The following is a 21,476-nucleotide window of genomic DNA, read 5'->3' as shown; positions in this document are numbered from 1 at the left end:
TGTGTTTAAAAATCCTAAAATCATTTTTAAGGTTGTATTTTCTCTCTAAAATTGTCTTTCTGAAAGTTCTAAGAAGCAAAGTAAAAAAATAAATGAATTTATTTAAACAAGTGAAGACCAAGTTTTTAAAATATTTTCTTGGATTTTCAAATTCTATTTGAGTTTTGTCTCTCTTAGAATTAAAAATGTCGAGCAAAGCGAGACCAGCTTGCTAGTAAATAAATAAAATAAAATAAAAAATAGAGGCAGCTCACTGGTGAGTGCTGCTATTTGAGCTATTTTTAGAACAGGCCAGCAGGCGACTCGTCTGGTCCTTACGGGCTACCTGGTGCCCGCGGGCACCGTGTTGGTGACCCCTGGTCTATACACTGTGCTGTACTGTTGATGCTCAAAGCATATAAGAAAACACAATAAGCCACCAAACATGTGCTGTGGCACTTTCACAGAATACAACTATTTTAAAAATAAATAAGTTTGAAAAATAAAAAATGAAGCATGCAATCACGTTTTATCAAACATACATTGACATTTCCTCACCCCGAGAGAAACCGCTAAAGCTTCACCCTATTTGCCATAACAATATATAGCTCCTCTTTCCTCCCCCTCTTTATCTGCTTTCTTTTGTAATTCAAGTATTCATTACATAAAGTACAGGCCAAAAGTTTTGTGACACCTTCTCATTCAATGTGTTTTCTTTATTTTCATGACTATTTACATTGTTGATTTTCACTGAAGGCATCTCAACTATGAATGATCACATGTGGAGTTATGTACTTAACAAAAAAAGGTGAAATAACTGAAAACATGTTTTATATTCTAGTTTCTTCAAAATAGCCACCCTTTGCTCTGATTACTGTTTTGCACACTCTTGGCATTCTCTCGATGAGAACACATGTGTCAGTTTTAAAGCCTTCAGTGACAATCTACGATGTAAATAGTCATGAAAATAAAGAAAACTCATTGAAATGAGAAGGTGTACCCAAACTTTTGGCCTTTACTGTATATGTTTTGTTGCATTCGATGTTGAACATTTGTAATGTTTGTAACGGGGGTAATTATTATTATTCATTATCAATGATGTTTCGATTGGAGTTTTTATTGCTTCATTTGTAGTGTAATAATGTTCATTGTCATTACTTTGTTACTACCTACTTCATTAACCGGCCCTTAACTATCATTTTTTTGTATCATATTTGTATACACTGTGCTTGCTGATCTTGTTGTTATTGTTGTCTCTCTCTAGTCTTTGTCTTATCACCATATTGTCCCTGCAGTTTCCCCATCTGTCTTCTTTTATTTCTTCACTATTATGGCTGGACAGGATGTTGTTTGAAACACTAAAGCAGGACAGGTCCCCTTTTAAAGCCCTAAAAGGAGATGCTTCACAAACAAACACTGTCATTTTAGGACTGCGCGCTGCGCCGTTGTTGGCATGACAACTGACGCTTTCTTTCACAATCTGTTTTTCAGAGCTCTGAAAACAAAACGGGACGCTTACATCAGTCGCTTGAACCACATTTATCGCAGCAATCTGGACAAGGTAAGCATAAGTCACTTTGCGTTGTGCAGCTCAGGCGGTGGTTTTCTAACCTTCAATTGAGCCAAGGTATATTCTTTACGTAAGATGATTATATTGTGTTGGATGGATGGCCACAGGTGGACAGTTTCAATTACATTAAATAATATTTAAAAACTAAATTGGACGGAACTTTTTCTCTTACACGTTAATGTAATTTCTAAGCTCACTAAGTCGTCGTCAGATTCACCACTTTTGATGTATTTTACAATGTGATTGTTTGGAGCAAAGAAATACAATTCCCCATGGCCACACTCAGGGAAGGTGTTGGAATATCCATCTCCCATTTCCCAATGGAAACCATTTGACTCTGGTTTCCATGGTAACAGTTCCTCCGCTGGCTTATCTTGATGAGTATTGTTGACACCCTCGTGCCAGGGCTCTATTGTGTGTCCCTTCATATGTGTGGTACTTTGACAATTTACAGAAACACCTAATGACATACCATAATAACTATATCACAAGTGTCAAACTCAAGGCCCGGGGGTCCAGGTTGTACCCCGCTTTCCACCCAAATGCAGCTGAGATAAGCTCCAGCAACCCCCGCTACCCCAAAAGGGACAAGCGGTAGGAAATGGACGGATGGATAAAGAGACATTTGATTCATCACACCCTTGTTATGTTTGATATACTGTAGTATAGAGCATTTATATTGTGTTCAAGTGTACAAACCTTCATTAAAAAAGGGACTTTTATTCATAGTTACTTAGTTTCTTGGAAAAATGTTCTTCACTATACACACTTTTGTATTTACGAACCCTGTATTATACACAATTTAGTTTGTCTATCGTGGTCCCACTGTACTGGTATGATTTTATTTCAAACATGATTACAGTCACAGTGTGTATGTCGCATTTTCACTTTACATTCCAAAATAAAGTAATCTGCACACCTGATGATCTCTCACGGCTCTCGAGTCACACACAGCACAACAAAGGTTTAAATGACTTAAAACTCAACTAGAGCCTAATTTGTAGGGGTGTAACAGTACACAAACATTTCGGTTTGGTACGTACCTCAGTTTAGAGGCCACGGTTCGATTAATTTTTGGCACAGTAAGAAAACAACAAAATATAAATTTTTGGGTTATTTATTTACCAAATTTGTAAACAATGGCATAACATACATATACACACAGGGTCCATTGTCAGGGTTAATGTGGTCAACATATATAAAATAAAAACTAAATAAGGTTTAGAATGATTTCTTAACAAAACCTTTCTACATATAAAGTGCTTTTTTTGATTGATTGATTGAGACTTTTATTAGTAGATTGAACAGTACAGTACAAATTCCGTACAATTGACCACTAAATGGTAACACCCCAATAAGTTTTTCAACTTGTTTAAGTCGAGGTCCACGTTAATCAACTGTTGCTCAGATGAAATAAAATGACAAAACTTTTCCTCTACATATAAAAAGTGGAACATTAAACAGTTTCAAGTCAACTCAGCCTCATGTTAACTTAACTTTTCTCCCCCCCCCCCCAGGCTGGCTAACTTGGTAGTAAGAGGATATATGGGCTCATTGTTCCTCCACCATAGAAGTGGGCCAAAATCTAGTTTTAATGCAATACAGCAACCTCCCGCGACCATGAACGGGACAAGCGGTAGAAAATGGATGGATGGATGGTCTTAAATGTGCTGCTATAAAACCATTTGTTATTGCTTTAGCCGTGCCTGGCTGGCCGAGGAGAGGCTGCTTGAATGCGGTGTTTGCACCACTCTCCTCTTTCCCTTCCTTAAAGCGAGCTTGACTTAGGGGTGGTGCTGCTTCAAAGGGGTTAGCATGTTTGCCGTGTTGGCAGAAGCGTACCCTATTGCTGCTGAACAATGTCGGCAAACCTCTGTCCTCCATTGTTGTATCGCACCGTGAAGCCGAAGTGTTCCCAAGGGGGAGATGTTAACGAGGGAGGAGGGTCTTCCAGCTTTGGTTTTTGCATATTGTCCTAGCCTGGTTGCTGCTAGCCTGCCGTGTGTTGTGCCTCGCTCTGCATTGTTTACACAACGTACGGTGCACTACCTGATAAGTCAGTGTGGAAACTCATTCGGTACATCTCCGAACCGAACCGAAACCCCCGTACCGAAAAGTTCAATACAAATACACGTACCGTTACACCCCTACTAATTTGTAACATCCGCTTTACCCGACAGGCAAAAATCCAAACCATCGAAGGTCACGCCAGGTTCACTAGCGATCCCCAGCCGACGGTGGAGGTCAGCGGCAGGAAGTACACGGCGCCGCACATCCTCATCGCCACCGGGGGGCAGCCTTCTGTGATGAGCGATGCTGAGGTTCCAGGTGTGGACTTTAGAGATCTGTGTGAAGACCATGTTGTCCTGTCCTTCTTTTTTATTAAGTAATAATATAATTATTGTAAACAATTCAATCTAGGAGCGAGTCTGGGCATAACCAGTGATGGCTTCTTTGAACTTGGGAGCCTTCCGAAGTAAGCGTCCAATAGAATCACTACCGTGATGATTTAAAATGTCCATTAAGCGGTTCATTTTTCTGCCAACAGACGTAGCGTTGTCGTGGGTGCTGGGTACATTGCCGTGGAGATGGCGGGCATCCTCGCCACACTTGGCTCCAAAACCTCCCTCATCATACGACAAAGTGAAGTAAGATCTTCGGATGGTGTACCTAATGGTGTGACCAGTTGGTATGGACAAACGCTGTCGCCGTAGGTTCTGAGGAGCTTCGACAGCTTCATCAGCACCAACTGCACCAAGGAGCTGCAGAACTCGGCCGTGGACTTGTGGAAAAACTCTCAGGTGAAGTCGGTGCGGAAAACCGACGCAGGGCTGGAGGTGACGCTCGCCACCAAAGACCCGGAGAGTAACGGCGAGGAGACGATCAGTACAATTCAGGAGGTGGACTGTCTCCTGTGGGCCATCGGCAGGAAGCCCAACACTTCTGGGCTGAACATCGGCGAGATGGTAAGTCCTGCCCCTCCGCTGTGATCAGTGGTGTGCCGTCAGGGCCAGCAAGGCTTTCTCTGCTGGCCTAACATAACCAGAAATCATGATCATAGTTCTATCTAATCATCATTTTAATTTATTTTCCCTTAGTATCTAAAAGTATTCATATTCTCTTAATGTCATATTATGCTCGTTCCAGTGTTGTTGTTCTTAGTTTTAGTTGGTATCCAATCAGAATACGGCTGGCTTATGTTGCCATAATGTTCAAAATCTGCCCAAGGCCTTCAGAATCAACAATGCGGGCGTCCGAGCACTGGAAGTGAATGGAGACATACAGGTATAGACAGTTGCGATAGCCAAGCAGATCACAACTTGTTGACGGTAGCCTATCTAAGTAGCCTGACGTTAAAGGCCTACTGAAACCCACTACTACCGACCAGTTTATATATCAATGATGAAATATTAACATTGCAACACATGCCAATACGGCCTTCTTAGTTTACTAAATTGCAATTTTAAATTTCCCGCGAGTTATCCTGTTTAAAACGTCGCGGAATGATGACGCTTATGTTGACGCTTGTAACGTTATTGGTTGGAGCGGACATGTTCTCCCAGCACCACTCACGGCTAAAAGTAGTCTGTTTTATCGCATAATTACACAGTATTTTGGACCTCTGTGTTGCTGAATCTTTTGCAGTTTGTTCAATCAATAATGGAGACTATAAAGAAGAATGTTGTTGGTGGAAAGCGGTGGATTGCAGCTGCCTTTAGCAACCGAAACACAGCCGGTGTTTCTTTGTTTGTTGTGAAGCTTTAACACAGAGCGGTCAAGCGAACATGTTTCTCTACGTCAACCAGCAAGTTTTTGGATGGGAAAATTGTGATATTAAGTCGGCTCTTACCGGAGACTTGAACGGATTATGCAACCTCCTGCAGCAGCTGTCAAAAAGGCAGCTATGATCTTGCCTCCTCCATTTTCCCTCAGAGACACTGGCGGTCACCGAAGCCCTCCGACTTTCAGGTATGACTTTATAATCTCACTAAAACACTAGTAACACAATAAGCAGATACGGGATTTACCAGAATTATCCTAGTAAATGTGTCTATTAACATCTGAATCGCTCCCACTGCCGTCGCCTGGAGCCGTCACCTTTTCTTTTTTCTTTTTTTTTTTTGTGCTTCACTCTTAACTTTCCTCATCCACGAATCTTTCATCCTCGCTAAAATTAATGGGGAAATCGTCACTTTCTCGATCCGATTCGCTCTTGCTGATGGTGGCTATGATTATAAACATTGTGAGGATGTGAGGAGCCCTACAACCCGTGACGTCACGCGCACATCGTCTGCTACTTCCGGTACAGGCAAGGCTTTTTTATTAGCGACCAAAAGTTGCGAACTTTATCGTCGATGTTCTCTACTAAATCCTTTCAGCAAAAATATGGCACTATCGCAAAATGATCTAGTATGACACATAGAATGGACCTGCTATCTCCATTTAAATAAGAAAATCTCATTTCAGTAGGCCTTTAACGAGACTCAGATTGGATTCTCACTTATTATTCCAAAGTGAGTATCCATTCACAAATTTCAATTTAGCAGGCAGCAGGAAGTGTTGCGCCGTAAGCCAGACCGGGATAGCAAAGAAGGAGAACAAAACCTTGATTAGGTGGCAGATAAATATTTGCAAGGCCATTTTCAAGAAGGATATTTAGAGGGAAACTACATTATGTGAGACAATGTTAGCCAACCCCGGAAGCTAGCTCAGCTGTTTGGGCAATGAAATGGGGAAATGCTCGCCATTTCCACTCGAATACGCCGACTACGAAGGGTACCACTGGCTTATTACGACGTCAAATGGGTGCTACAAATTGTGAGTTCAAATATTTAATTTTTTCACTTTTAATATGTTTTTTGCAGTTTTAATTCTGACAGTACCACATACGATATGTTTTCATTGCTGATCTGTTTTAATTGATTTTTAAATGCACCAGAAAACAACCCGTTGTGTACACTGTTGATGTTTTTCCCTGTAGGGCGTAAATGTGTTTCTGTATAGTATTTCTCCAGCAATCGTCATGTGGTGACATCAATTAAGGTATTTTGAGAGGTAATCATTGAAGTCAGACATCACCGAAGGCTTATGTGGGAAATGCACGGCCCGCCACTGCGATGATCAATGACGTTCCTGCATTGATTATTTTAATTCTAGCTGCTTCATTGTGTCGACTAGAATGGCTTATTTTTTAGATATATTTAAACAACATTGGGGCAGCACGGTGTGCCAGGGGTTAATGCATGTGCCTCACAATACGGGCTCGGGATCTTTCTGTGTGGAGTTTGCATTTTCTCCTCGTGACTGCGTGGGTTCCCTCCAGGTACTCCGGCTTCCTCAAGCTTCCAAAAACATGCACCTGGGGATTGGCAACACTAAATTGGCCCTAGTGTGTGAATGTTGTCTGTCTATCTGTGTTGGCCGTGTGATGAGGTGGCGACTTGTCAAGGGTGTATCCCGCCTTCCGCCCGAATGCAGCTGAGATAGGCTCCAGCACCCCCTGCGACCCCGAAAGGGACAAGCGGTAGAAAATGGATGGATGGATAAACAACATTGGAGGTAAAAAATAGTTAGGTTGAAATATAGGACAAGTTCTTCCTGTTGTAAATGACGTCGGCCCGTTACAGGGTCAAACTGTTGCCATTATGGAACAGTAATTGTCCAGGTAGTGTTTTAAGTAAGTGTGAAGCGGCTGGGATGAAAATCAGCACCTCCAAGTCCGAATCCATGGTTTTCGCTCGGAAGAGGGTGGAGTGCCATCTCCGGGTTGGGGAGGAGATATTGCCCCAAGTGGAGGAGTTCATGTACCTCGGAGTCTTGTTCACGAGTGAGGAAAGAGTAAATCTTGAGGTCGACAGGCGGATCGGTGCGGAGTCTTCAGTAATGGGGACGCTGTATCGATCCATTGTGGTGAAGAAGGAGCTGAGCCGGATAGCAAAGCTCTCAATTTACCGGTGGATCTACGTTCCCATCCTCACCTATGGTCATGAGCTTTGGGTTATGACCGAAAGGACAAGATCACGGGTACAAGCGGCCAAAATTAGTTTTCTTCTCCCTTAGAGATAGGGTGAGAAGCTCTGTCATCCAGGAGGAACTCAAAGTAAAGCAGCTGCTCCTCCACATCGAGAGGAGCCAGATGAGGTGGTTCGGGCGTCTGGTCAGGATGGCAGCCGAACGCCTCCCTAGGGAGGTGTTTAGGGCACTTCCAACCGATAGGAGGCCACGGGGAAGACCCAGGACACGTTGGGAAGACTATGTCTCCCGGCTGGCCTGGGAACGCCTCGGGATCCCCCGGGAGGAGCTGGACGAAGTGGCTGGGGAGAGGGAAGTCTGGGCTTCCTTGCTTTGGCTGCTCTCCCCGTGACCCGACCTCGGATAAGCGGAAGAAGATGGTGGATGTTTTAAGTATTATTTTTAATCTTACTAGCTGTCATACAAGTGTAAGAAGAAGTTAAAAGATTCATATTATGTAAAAGTAATTTCTCTTACTTGTTGTTACATGTTTTTGTGTATTTGGGATCCCCTTAATTCTTGAAAATGTGAGTTCAAACCATGGAGGCATGGTGCAGATAGTATTACGAACGAGCCTTTTGGAATTTGAGACGACTGTTGTGCATTTTGCCATTTTAACCTCAGCGGATATACCCATACATGGTAGAGGTTTACCGTGAGTTTTTACTCAGTTGCAGTCAATAAGCTCCTTCTTTTTCGCTATCCTCTTGTTGCGGGGAAGACTGGCTCGTACATGCACATGCGTCCTCCGCTGTTGCCATTTTTTATACAAAAGTAGCGTACAGTTCTAACTTATGTCTGTCAGTAGTAGTTGATACGGAAGCGCTAAAAACTACAACATTGCTGACGAGGAGAAGACTCGGTCAAAGGGGGGAGGTCTTCGGCACGTAAATAAGAGCGCCCACAAAACGGCGCATTTGGCTTGAAGATTGTTTGTTAAACCTAATCTTGACCAAAGAACCAGCATTATATTGTATGTAGACCACAAGGAAGTGTAGAAAAATCCCTTTTTAATCGTACATTTTAAAAACAAAAGTGTTCTCATCCTAAATTGTACTGATTAATTAACACATTTTAGAGAGGCACTAACCCATTTTAGAGAGGTGCTTCAGAAGTCATATTGAGATTAGATTCAATATTCCCATGTTGTCTTCTATTTGTTTTAATCATCTTCTATTCCAGGGTATCCACAGGGTCTTCCATTCATCCATTTTCTACCGCTTGTCCCTTTTTGGGGGGGATGCGGAGGGTCGCTGGAGCCTATCTCAGCTGCATTCGGGCGGAAGTCGCCAACTCATCGCAGTCCCCAGGGTCTTAAATCCAACAATTTTAATTTAAGGCCTTGAAATGTCTAAAATTCACTTGAAATCTCATAAATGGTCTTCAATAAAATTTTGAAAGGTTTTAAAATTAAAATAAATAGATTTGTATTTAAAATATGCATAGTCCTGCTTTTTTTTTTTTTTTTTAAGGATTACATGTATTTCATTTAAAGTGTACAAAAAATGAATACAGTAGATAACATTATTACAAGCCTAAAATACACTTAAAGTGACATGTGGAATATGCAAGTTGCAATTAAAGGCCGTAGCTACAAACAGTATTAGCGATGAATTCTCTACATTTCAAGGAATCATTCTTATTGCAAATTTCTTCTACTGATGTTAAGAAATGATAAAATGTATCTTAACAATTGCTAATGCACTCTTTCTATTGATTTGATCCTCGACATTCTTTACAACCGTTTGTTAGTACATAAAACAAAATATGAAATCACAGTGCATTTCAAACAGGAACGGACAGCATTTTACGTTTAAATAACATTTTAAAAACCATATGGATTTTTCTTTTTTTTCTTTGGTGCGGTGAAGTATGCTTGAAATTGCATGGAATGACAGGCTGTGTTCAGTACTGAACCAGAGAGAAGACCCTTTGTGGTTTCAATGGGTCGATACCTTCTAGCTCCGTCAGTTCAATAACTACCAAGCAGCCTTGAACCTTTGCATGTCGTTTCTTCATAGTCCTGCTTTTAAATGTTTAGATTTTTGAGGACGCTATAACGTGAATACAAAAGTAGGCTACCTGTGCTGCCCGGTCAGAATTAATCGCGCAGCGGAGAAAAATTAACAAAAGCCCACAGCAAAGCGGAATGACTTGCATAAGATGAGTAAGTGCAAGCTCAACAATTTGTGACTCCAGAACGATCAACTTAATGCATGTTTGAAGTGGATGGGTGAGAACGTATAAAGTGTTTAGGACCCGGACGTGGAGCCATTGAGGAGGGAAGCGTTTGTAAACATGGCGGTGAAAGTGAATGGAATGAAAAGTCAAAATCTGGGATAAGTGTGTGTCAAAAGCTGCTAATACAGTTGCACAACTATATAAGGAGCAACTTCACCCCCCAAAGGAGTGGATTGTGGGTAAAGTGGCGCCAGTTGCTCAAGAAGATCAATATGAGATGCTTGCCAGTGAAATTATAATATTACATACAGTAAGCACGCGCTCATTTCTCTGTACTTGTAGTGTAAGGAAAACTAAAAACACAATTCCTTTGTATTTTTCTATTATTTATTCCAATTTCGGGTCAAATCTAATCTGTTCTCCAAGTTTATACAGCAAGTGACATCAAAAGTTGTGTGTTTAGTGTGTACACTCAGTTTATGATGGGGTGAGGAAAGCAAGGAAGATTTGCAAATTTCACTTTGTCATGCTAAAAAAAAACTAGTCCTTGTTTATCAGCAATATGTTTTCAAAAACAGGTAAAAATGTATTTCTACATAGCAGATATTAGCTGAGCAGATGTGAATTTTATCCACATTATTCACATCCAAGATTGTGTTTGAGGCTTGCAAGCCATAGTCACCTCTTTTTAGACAATGGCTCTGTTTTCACAACTTTGTTACAGATACAGTAGTAGTACTATACATGTGTAGATCTGTTTGCTTCAAATACAGTAGTACTGTACATGTTGGCTGAATTTCCCCCAGGGATCAATAAAGTACATCATATTATATTCTAAATACAGTAGTACTGCACATGCTTAGATCTGTTTGCTACAGATACAGTGGTAGTACTGTACATGTTTTGATCTGTTTACTACAGATGCAGTAGTAGTTCTATACATGTTTTGATCTGTTTGCTACAGATACAGTAGTAGGTCTATACATGTTTTGATCTGTTTGCTACAGATACAGTAGCAGCACCATACATGTTTTGATCTGTTTGCTACAGATAAAGTAGTAGTACTATACATGTTTTGATCTGTTTGCTACAGAAGCAGTAGTAGTACTGTATATGTTTTGATCAGTTTGCTACAAATACAGTAGTACTGCAAATGTTTAGATCTGTTTGCTGCAGATACAGTAGTTGTACTGTACATGTTTTAGATCTGTTTGCTACAGATACAGTAGTTGTACTGTATATGTTTTGATCTGTTTGCTACAAATACAGTAGTACTGCACATGTTTAGATCTGTTTTCTACAGATACAGTTGTAATACTGGATATGTTTCGATCTGTTTGCTACAGATACTGTAGTTGTACTGTACATGTTTAGATGTGTTTGCTACGGATGCAGTAGTAGTACTTTATATGTTTAGATCTTTTTACTACAAATACATTAGTACTGTGCATGTTTTGATCTATTTGCTAGAGATACAGTAGTAGTACTGTGCATGTTTTGATCTGTTTGCTACAGATACAGTAGTAGCACTATACATGTTTTGATCTGTTTGCTACAGATACAGTAGTAGTACTATAGATGTTTTGATCTGTTTGCTACAGATGCAGTAGTAGTACTGTATATGTTTTGATCAGTTCGCTACAAATACAGTAGTACTGCACATGTTTAGATTGGTTTGCTGCAGATAGAGTAGTATTACTGTACATGTTTTGATCTATTTGCTACAGATACAGTAGTAGTACTATACATGTTTTGATCTATTTGCTACAGATACAGTAGTAGTACTGTACATGTTTGGACCTGTTTGCTACAAATACAGTAGTTGCACTATACATGTTTAGGCCTGTTTGCTACAAATACAATAGAACTGCACATGTTTAGATCTTTTTGCTACAGATACAGTGGTGGTACTGTACATGTTTTGATCTGTATGCTACAGATACAGTTGTATTACTAAACATGTTTTGATCTGTTTGCTACAGATACAGTAGTAGTACTGTATATGTTTAGATATTTTTTACTACAACTACAGTAGTACTGTACATGTTTAAATCTGTTTGCTACAGATACAGTAGTAGTACTATACATGTTTTGATCTGTTTGCTACAGATGCAGTAGTAGTACTGTATATGTTTTGATCAGTTTGCTACAAATACAGTAGTGTTGTACATGTTTAGATCTGTGTTACAGATACAGTGGAAGTACTGTACATCCATCCATTCATCTTCCGCTTATCCGAGGTCGGGTCGCGGTGCCAGCAGCCTAAGCAGGGAAGCCCAGACTTCCCTCTCCCCAGCCACTTTGTCCAGCTCTTCCCGAGGTATCCCGAGGCGTTCCCAGGCCAGCCAAGAGACATAGTCTTCCCAACATGTCCAGGGTCTTCCCCGTGGCGTCCTACCGGTCGGACGTGCCCTCAACACCTCCCTCGACTTAGCATTTTGGAGGCTTACTTAGCTTCCATTATTCACAGTGTCAGGTTCCAACATGGTTTTAACACTTAGTATGATGCCACTCTGTATACTCATGGTCCTATAGGGGCATACTGGCTTGGTATGAGGGGGTTGATATGACTTTTTCTGATGTATACACTATTGTTGTAAAAAATGTTGATATTTTCTTTGCATTTGCCCATGTATTTTTTCCTGGGTGTGTATGTTTACACACAGGAGTGAATGGGAAATGCTTGTACTAGCTCAGCGTGTAAAACCTGTGTAATGAGGGATTAAAAGGGCATCAGGTGCGTGATTGTACAATACCAGCAAATACCAACGTTGTATGTACATTGCTCTTCTTATATGACATGAAATCCTTCTCATGTAGCGACTAAGATAACCAGGTTGATAGATCTCAGTTTAATAAATATTTTGCTGGAAGTGAGCACTATTTGATCAGTTATTAATACACTTGTATTTATGTGCGTGTTTCAGGGCGTGGACACGGATGACAGAGGCCACATTGTAGTGGACGAGTACCAGAACACCAGTCGAGCAGGAATCTACGCCGTGGGAGATGTTTGTGGCCGAGCTCTACTCACTCCTGGTAAGACGTTCCTTCAAGGGTGTCGTTGCTGAAGACGAGAAGTAATACATGCAGTAATACTTTAAGACCAGGGAAATTACTCTCACAAAGCACATTAACATATTATGACATACAACTGAAGACTTGCAAAAAGGGGGTGGGGTCCTGCCTGAAGCTGCCAGCCACTATTGCTGGGTTGCAATCACACAGTGGCTTAGTGGTTAGAGCAGGGATGTCAAACGTACGGCCCGAGGGCCGGATCAGGCCCGCAAACAGGTTTTATCCAGCCCGCGGGATGAGTTTGCTAGGTATAAAAATCAACCTGACATTTTTGAATGAAAGAAACAGCTGTTTTAAATGTGTCCAGTGGATGTCGCAATAGCAAATCTTTGTATCTTTGTAGATGATGCTACATGTGTACAAAATAAACCACATGATGTTAGTACATCAGTTGAGGAAAATGATCTAACTACATAAATAACATACTGTAATTTGATTTTTATATCATTTTTTTATCTTCGTAGATTGAAAATGACTGGACTGATGAACAGTATCACATTATTTGTATACATATATTAGAGATGCGCGGTTTGCGGTCTCATCTGCGGAGTCCGCGGATAAACCGCGGGTCGGGCGGGTGAAATGCCGAAAAAATAGATTTTAAATAGATTCGGGCGGGTGGCGGTTGAATCATTTGGAAATATTTGATATACATGGTTCAAGGATCGGTAACCTTTACCGTTCAAAGAGCCATTTTGGACCTGTGTCACAAAGCAAAGAAGACATTAGGAGACGTAAACATTCTCAAGAATGCCTGCCGGCAGTCACCCAGTTAATAAGTAATAGGGCGTGCTATGAAGCCTTTGCCTTTGACGCCTTCTACAACATGGACAATCTACTTGCCAGTCCAGTTACATGTTGTGTGTGGCTTCAGCTGACACACGCACATCACTGCAAGGCATACTGGGTGATACAGAGTACACTACTGGTTGTGATATAAACAATTTTAACACTCTTACTAATATGCGCCACGCTGTGAAGCCACACCGAACAAGAATGACAAACACATTTCGGGAGAACATCCTCACAGTAACACAACATAAACGCAACACAACAAATACCCAGAATCCTTTGCATCCATGACAGTCCTGACTATTTTATACGCCCCACTAGCAGCAAAATATTAGTTTCATATACAACGCATGTCTACAGTGTGTTTTATGGTATGAAGTTCATATTTTGTCTCATTATTCAGCAATTGATGTCCCTGTTGTTCAGCAATGTTTGTTAGCGTTATCAAGATTCAGTATATGCTGTTGAGCCTACCAGAGATGTATTAATCTGCTTTATTAATATTAGGGATGATTTCCTGATGCTAACAAATATCACCAAAGACGCTATAAAGCGGTCATCCGTGTTGAATAAGCACTTGGCTTTCCTGCACAACAACAAGTAAGAATTTAGATTCTGTTATGACAATCGAGAAAGAAAATACAATATATATTGGATCAACAAATTCCAATATTTATTACAAGGATTTAAAGTGATGTTAGTTTATTTGCACAAGCAGGTCTTTGTAGTTGTATTTAGGCGTAGCAACCACAAAAAACACCATCTAATGCAATCTATTGTCCATTCTGTATGTGTAGTTCTGCTCTCAAACTGAATAAACTGGATTGCGTCACAGAAAGTTTCTCAAACAAATCAAATGTTCAAACAAACATTTTACAAAGTGATCGCTGCAGACACAAGCGGTCCGAATGTATTCCACAAGATGATGAAAGGAATATTTTTAAGAGCCATTTTTTTCGACGCACTTGTGTTTTTCCCCTGACTACCTTTTATGAACCACTTCTTTCAGGACTCTATGAAAACTCTTTCCTATATCTCTATCTGAACGACTGGAACACCCATGAACAGAAGAGCAAAACTGCATTTTCTGATCCAACTCTACACTCCCTCTCACTTGTTTTAATGCTACGCTCAAGATGCTTGATTATCGTGTGAATTTAACCGTGAAGAAAAACATATGACGTCATATGCAACTCAGCGATTAGCGCTGCTCTGTTTTCCGTCTGACCACATTAGGCAAAGCGTCAAAGGCGTGGCACGTGTGTATAGGGCATGTGTCTGTGTGGCGTGTATGGAGCAAATTTCTCCACAAGCAATAATATAAACATGAATGAGTTCCAACCTCAACAAAAGTCCATATTTTAGTAAAGGATTTATACACCTCAACAAAAGTCCATATTTTAGTAAAGGATTTATACACTTTGAACACAATATCACACTACACAGTACTGTATAATTTTACAAGGAGGTGATTGATCAACTTTCTGTTTAATAATAGTCAAAACATCAAAAACCTGAACTGTCTTCATTTCCAGATGCCCTGCCCACACCCACACACACTGTCACTAGCTCTGTGGTGCACTTATAGCAGGGGTGTCAAACGTGTGGGCCCTATCAGCCTTGCAAACCGTTTTAATCCGACCCGCAAGATGATTTTGCTAAATATAAAAATTAAATAAACTGCTGTTCTAAATGTGACCACTGGTTGTCACAATAGCAATTCACACATCACACTGTTTAAAAATGATGTGTGAGCTGACTTTAAGCACCCTCTGGATTGGCTGTCGCTACTCCAATCAGCTGCTGCTGTTGTGGCTCTCAGCCGATAGCGGCAGTATCGACACATAATACCTTCTTTTATTGTCAGTTATCCACTCAACAGATAAAATAACGAAACGGTAAGATGCTAAGACTTAAGTCAACATGACCATCATCTTTGTAGTTAAAAATACCATACAACGCTCACAATTGGTTAAATGCACGATGCGCACCCTAAACTCCATTGTAAAAATGTGTGTTTTTACATGTGTTGTTGGTTCTATTTTATTTCATGCTTGAATCTACCATGTTCACATTGGTTAAGTTTGTAGTTTGTTACCTGGATTTCCAGGGCATTTTGATTTAATTTTGTTTATATTATTATTGTAATAATTGAAGGATGATAAATGAATGTGTTGTGGCAGTTGGGCATGTCACCCAAACGGTTGCTTTTCGAAATGTTTTTAATGAACTGCCAACATGAGAATTCAAAACAGGAAGTGCTTAAAGTTGAATGGCTTTGTAAAAACACTGAGGCAGAGTCTAAGTTCATGGTGTTTCAAAAACACCAAAGTTTGACACCCTTGACTTACAGTTTAAAATCACACATTTCATTAACTTCTACAACCGGGTTACTACAATGATTAAAATAAACAAATCTAATCCACTTAAACTTGCAGGTTAATCTTCTGTTTGCAGCGGAATGGAGGGAGATGAGGCAGTGTTGACAACGCTGTGGATACTTCCTGAATGTTTCAGACCACTTACTGTTATAGCGTGTAAAGCAGGGGTGTCTAAAGTGCGGCCCGCAGCTAATTATTTACCTGCCCGCCACACATTCTGCAAAAATTGCTAAATTGATAGTATTGCAAAAATAAAAATAAAAACATTTTAAAAATAGTGGAATGAGGTGAAATCTAATGAGAAAAAGTGGAAATGTTGACACAAAGCTGCCATGCAGGCAGTTTTTTTTACTTTTCCCTTTTTTTTTTTCATTTTTCAAAAAAAAAAGGACAAAAATTTTTTATAATAAATTATTACTTAAAAATTATCACTTTAAAATGTTTTATGTGGAAAAAATATTGCATATGTTGTGTGGTTACCATATAAAAACAAAGTTTTGACAAAAGAGCATAAAACAAACAAAATAATAGTTCAAACTTAAAATCGACAGATATATCGGAAGTTGATCTTGAAATTTAAGTGTTAAAAGTAATTAAAAAAAAGAAAAACTAATAAAAATGCATCACTTTATGAGTAGGGAACCTTTAAGATTTCAAATATATTTAGTAGGATTTTATTTAACTTTTCACTGTGATTACTCAAAAATATTAAATAATTAAAATCAATGGTGTCCTGCATTATTGATCTTTGAGGGCTTTAATTGCTAAATAAAGGAACTCTCCTGAAGGAATCAATAAAGTACTATCTATCTATCTAAATACTGTTTATTTCAGTTTTACTATAAAAAACAAAGTTGTCTTTGACAGAAAAGGCATAAAACCTTATTTGTTTTACTTTATATCAACCTCAAGTTGATATAGAGATTTACTGTAAGCAGTAAATAAAACAACATAATAATAATTTGACTTATTTCTAACATTTTAGTGACTGAGACCCTGTATGCTCCCCAAGAGCCCTAAGGATAAAAAAAAAAATCCATATAGTTCGTTACGGTTTGAAAATGAAAAATATCAAAATGGCCCCCGCATGCTTAAATTTTTCCGTGTGCGGCCCTCTGTGGAAAAAGTTTGGACACCCCTGGTGTAAAGCATATTTTTATTCAGTCTGTGGTTTTTCAATTGAAAAGTTTGTACAAAGAGTCAAAACAATAATAGCAATGGTGCATTTGGACATGTTTGCCCTTCTGTGTCCTAATATTTTTGGCATGTCTATGTTGTATTTTGTCAGTTGCCATCGCCGCAGGCAGGAAGCTTGCCCACAGACTTTTTGAGGGCAAGAAAGACTCCAAGTTGGACTACTCCAACATTCCCACAGTGGTGTTCAGCCACCCGCCCATCGGCACCGTGGGCCTCACAGAAGGTGAGTCCGCATAAGACCCTTCCATGTCTAACACACACATTTACTCCCCGGTTTTGTTTTTCCCCCCAGAGGAGGCCATCGCAGCCAGAGGAAAGGAGAACGTGAAGGTCTACACGACCTCCTTCACGCCGCTCTACCACGCCATCACCAGCCGCAAGAGTCCGTGCGTCATGAAGCTGGTGTGTGCCGGCAAGGACGAAAAGGTATCTTTCTGCATGAGCCGCTTCTTTATTAGACTACTCCACATGTTTCTGGGTGTACACTGATTCGAGATGTGTTATCGCCACAGGTGGTGGGTCTGCACATGCAGGGTCTAGGATGTGATGAGATGCTGCAGGGCTTCGCTGTGGCCGTCAAACTCGGTGCTACCAAAGCAGACTTTGACAAGACGGTGGCTATCCACCCCACCTCCTCCGAGGAGCTTGTTACCATGCGTTAAGAGGACACAAGCAGCCTTCAGGTCTCACGACACCATCACCAAAGTATGAAAATGTGCTCCAAAAAAAACACTTTTTTTTCTATTCCTTTCAATTTTCTGACTTATCTGACCCAAATGGAACACCTCTGAATTGCACAGTAGTAGGTCATGATGACTGAGTGATTATTATTCTATTTTAATAATAAGTGTGGAATGGAAGTGATGGATCTCAATGGCCAGTCCAAAGAACTCAATCATTTTATATTACGTTGTCATTTGTTAGAGCACCCGCTGCACTGAGAAATAAACATGCCTTCTGTTTTCATGTGTTGTTAGGATCCTGTCTTTTATAGGCTGTTAATAAAGGTGTGATGATAGCGTATTAAATAATGGCAACAGGAGTGAATACTAACCGAAGCAAACAAATACAGATTATTTTGATTACAGGTGCTGGTCATATTATTAGAATATCATGAAAAAGTTTATTTATTTCATTAATTCCATTTAGAAAGTCAAACTTGTAGAATGTATACATTCATTCCAAACAGACTGATACATTTCAAGTGTTTTTTGCCAAAAAGGAGATGATTATAGCTGACAACCAATGAAAACCCTAAATTCAACATCTCAGAAAATTAGAATATGTTGAAAATGTCAGATATTGAAGACACCTGGTGCCACACTCTAATTAGCTAACTAACTCAAAACACCTGGAAAAGGCTTTAAATGGTCTCTCGTTTTGATTCTGTATGACACACAATCATGGGGAAGACTGCTGACTTGACAACTGTCCAAAAGAGGACCGTTGATACTTTAAAGAAGGAGGGCAAGACACAAAAGGTCATTGCCAAAGAGGTTGGATATTCCCAGAGCTCTGTGTCCAAGCACATTCATAGAGAGGCGAAGGGAAGACAAAGATGTGGTAGAAAAAAGTGTACAAGCAAGAGGGATAACCGCACCCTGGAGAGGATTGTCAAACAAAACCAATTCAAAAATGTGGTGGAGATCCACAAAGAGTGGACTGCAGCTGGAGTCAGTGCTTCAAGAACCACCACGCAGCGACATATGCAAGATATGGGCTTCAACTGTCGCACTCCTTGTTTAAAGCCACTCTTGAATAAGAGACAACGTCAAAAGCGTCTCGCCTGGGCTCAAGACAAAAAGGACTGGACTGCTGCTGAGTGGTCCAAAGTTATGCTTTCAGATGAAAGTAAATTTTGTATCTCCTTTGGAAATCAAGGTCCCAGAGTCTGGAGGAAGACAGGAGAGGCACAGAATCCACGTTGCCTGAAGTCCAGTGTCAAATTTCCACAATCGGTAATGGTCTGGGGTGCCATGTCATCTGCTGGTGTTGGTCCACTGTGTTTCCTGAGGTCTAGGGTCAATGCAGCAGTCTACCAGGAAGTTTTAGAACACTTTATGCTGCCTGCCGCGGACCAATTTTATGGAGGTGAAGATTTCTTTTTCCAACATGACTTGGCACCTGCACACAGTGCCAAATCTACCAGTACCTGGTTTAAGGACCATGGTATCCCTGTTCTTGATTGGCCTGCAAACTCACCTGACCTTAACCCCATAGAAAACCTATGGGGTATTGTGAAGCGGAAGATGCGAGATGCCAGACCCAACAATTCTGAAGAGCTGAAGGCCACTATTAAAGCAACCTGGGCTCTCATAACACCTGAGGAGTGCAACAGACTGGTGGACTCCAGGCCACGCCGTATTGCTGCAGCAATTCAGGCAGAAGGAGCTGCAACTAAGTATTGATTGCCGTACATGCTGAAACTTTCCATGTTCATACTTTTCAGTTGGCCCACATTTCTAGAAAATATATTTTTTGGTACTAGTCGTAACTAATATTCTAATTTTCTGAGATACTGAATTTGGGATTTTCAGTAATTGTCAGTATTAATCATCAACATTTTAAGAAATAAACATTTCAAATATATCACTGTGTGTAATGAATTGATATAATATGTAAGTTTAACATTTTGAATATAATTACTGAAATAAATCAACTTTTTCATGATATTCTAATATGAACAGCCCCTGTAGATTAGATAGCACTTTATTTATTCCTTAAGGAGAGTTCCTTCAGGAAAATTAAAATTTTCAGCACAATCCCATTGAATGAATGACTGGTTTATTTTGAGCCATGCAAACAAAACAAAAGAATGACATTAAATACAAAAGAAATATACATATACATTATTTTTACACCTACATTGAAAACATTACATGGGACTAATCTTTTGTAGATGTCAAGATTGGCTCAAAAGGGAGTGGGAAGAAGTAAACTTATTAGGTCCCACCCCTATACATATACAATATATATATACAATATATAGTACAATAATATATATATATATATATATAATGTAATTCAATTCAATGATTGCTGCGTAGATGCTATATATTATCTATATATAATACATTTAAATTCACACACACATATATACATATGCACACACACACACATTTACACAACACACACATATATACAATTTATCAATCAATCATCAATCAATGTTTACTTATATAGCCCTAAATCACTAGTGTCTCAAAGGGCTGCACAAACCACCACGACATCCTCGGTAGGCCCACATAAGGGCAAGGAAAACTCACACCCAGTGGGACATCGGTGACAATAATCACCCAGTGGGACGTCGGTGACAATAATGACTATGAGAACCTTAGAGAGGAGGAAAGCAATGGATGTCGAGCGGGTCTAACATGATACTGTGAAAGTTCAATCCATAATGGATCCAACACAGTCGCGAGAGTCCAGTCCAAAGCGGATCCAACACAGCAGCGAGAGTCCCATTCACAGCGGAGCCAGCAGGAAACCATCCCAAGCGGAGGCGGATCAGCAGCGCAGAGATGTCCCCAGCCGATACACAGGCAAGCAGTACATGGCCACCGGATCGGACCGGACCCCCTCCACAAGGGAGAGTGGGACATAGAAGAAAAAGAAAAGAAACGGCAGATCAACTGGTCTAAAAAGGGAGTCTATTTAAAGGCTAGAGTATACAAACGAGTTTTAAGGTGAGACTTAAATGCTTCTACTGAGGTGGCATCTCGAACTGTACTGGAGTACTGGAGCCCGAACGGAAAACGCTCTATAGCCCGCAGACTTTTTTTGGGCTTTGGGAATCACTAACAAGCCGGAGTCCTTTGAACGCAGATTTCTTGCCGGGACATATGGTACAATACAATCGGCAAGATAGGATGGAGCTAGAACGTGTAGTATTTTATACGTAAGTAGTAAAACCTTAAAGTCACATCTTAAGTGCACAGGAAGCCAGTGCAGGTGAGCCAGTACAGGCGTAATGTGATCAAACTTTCTTGTTCTTGTCAAAAGTCTAGCAGCCGCATTTTGTACCAACTGTAATCTTTTAATGCTAGACATGGGGAGACCCGAAAATAATACGTTACAGTAGTCGAGGCGAGACGTAACAAACGCATGGATAATGATCTCAGCGTCTTTAGTGAACAGAATGGAGCGAATTTTAGCGATATTACGGAGATGAAAGAAGGCCGTTTTAGTAACGCTTTTAATGTGTGCCTCAAAGGAGAGAGTTGGGTCGAAGATAATACCCAGATTCTTTACCGTGTCGCCTTGTTTAATTGTTTGGTTGTCAAATG

At 40.3% G+C, this 21,476-nt stretch overlaps 1 protein-coding gene across 2 annotated transcripts in view; it reads left to right on the top strand.

The window, feature by feature from the left end:
• gsr (glutathione reductase) overlaps positions 1 to 18,156 on the top strand; it is a 28,757-nt gene extending 10,601 nt beyond the window's left edge. For both annotated transcript variants that reach the window (XM_061891890.1, XM_061891891.1), the window contains 9 exons: positions 1,471 to 1,540; positions 3,730 to 3,877; positions 3,971 to 4,025; positions 4,098 to 4,197; positions 4,264 to 4,515; positions 12,670 to 12,781; positions 17,282 to 17,413; positions 17,483 to 17,616; positions 17,703 to 18,156. In XM_061891890.1, the coding sequence (XP_061747874.1) occupies positions 1,471 to 1,540; positions 3,730 to 3,877; positions 3,971 to 4,025; positions 4,098 to 4,197; positions 4,264 to 4,515; positions 12,670 to 12,781; positions 17,282 to 17,413; positions 17,483 to 17,616; positions 17,703 to 17,852 (1,153 nt within the window). In that variant the 3' untranslated portion in view covers positions 17,853 to 18,156. The remainder of the gene's footprint in view (positions 1 to 1,470; positions 1,541 to 3,729; positions 3,878 to 3,970; positions 4,026 to 4,097; positions 4,198 to 4,263; positions 4,516 to 12,669; positions 12,782 to 17,281; positions 17,414 to 17,482; positions 17,617 to 17,702) is intronic.
• Positions 18,157 to 21,476: the final 3,320 nt, after the last annotated feature.

The sequence above is a fragment of the Nerophis ophidion genome, linkage group LG29 (assembly GCF_033978795.1).
Source record: "Nerophis ophidion isolate RoL-2023_Sa linkage group LG29, RoL_Noph_v1.0, whole genome shotgun sequence".
Taxonomy (NCBI): domain Eukaryota; kingdom Metazoa; phylum Chordata; class Actinopteri; order Syngnathiformes; family Syngnathidae; genus Nerophis; species Nerophis ophidion.
This window is presented reverse-complemented; position numbering and strand designations above follow the sequence as displayed.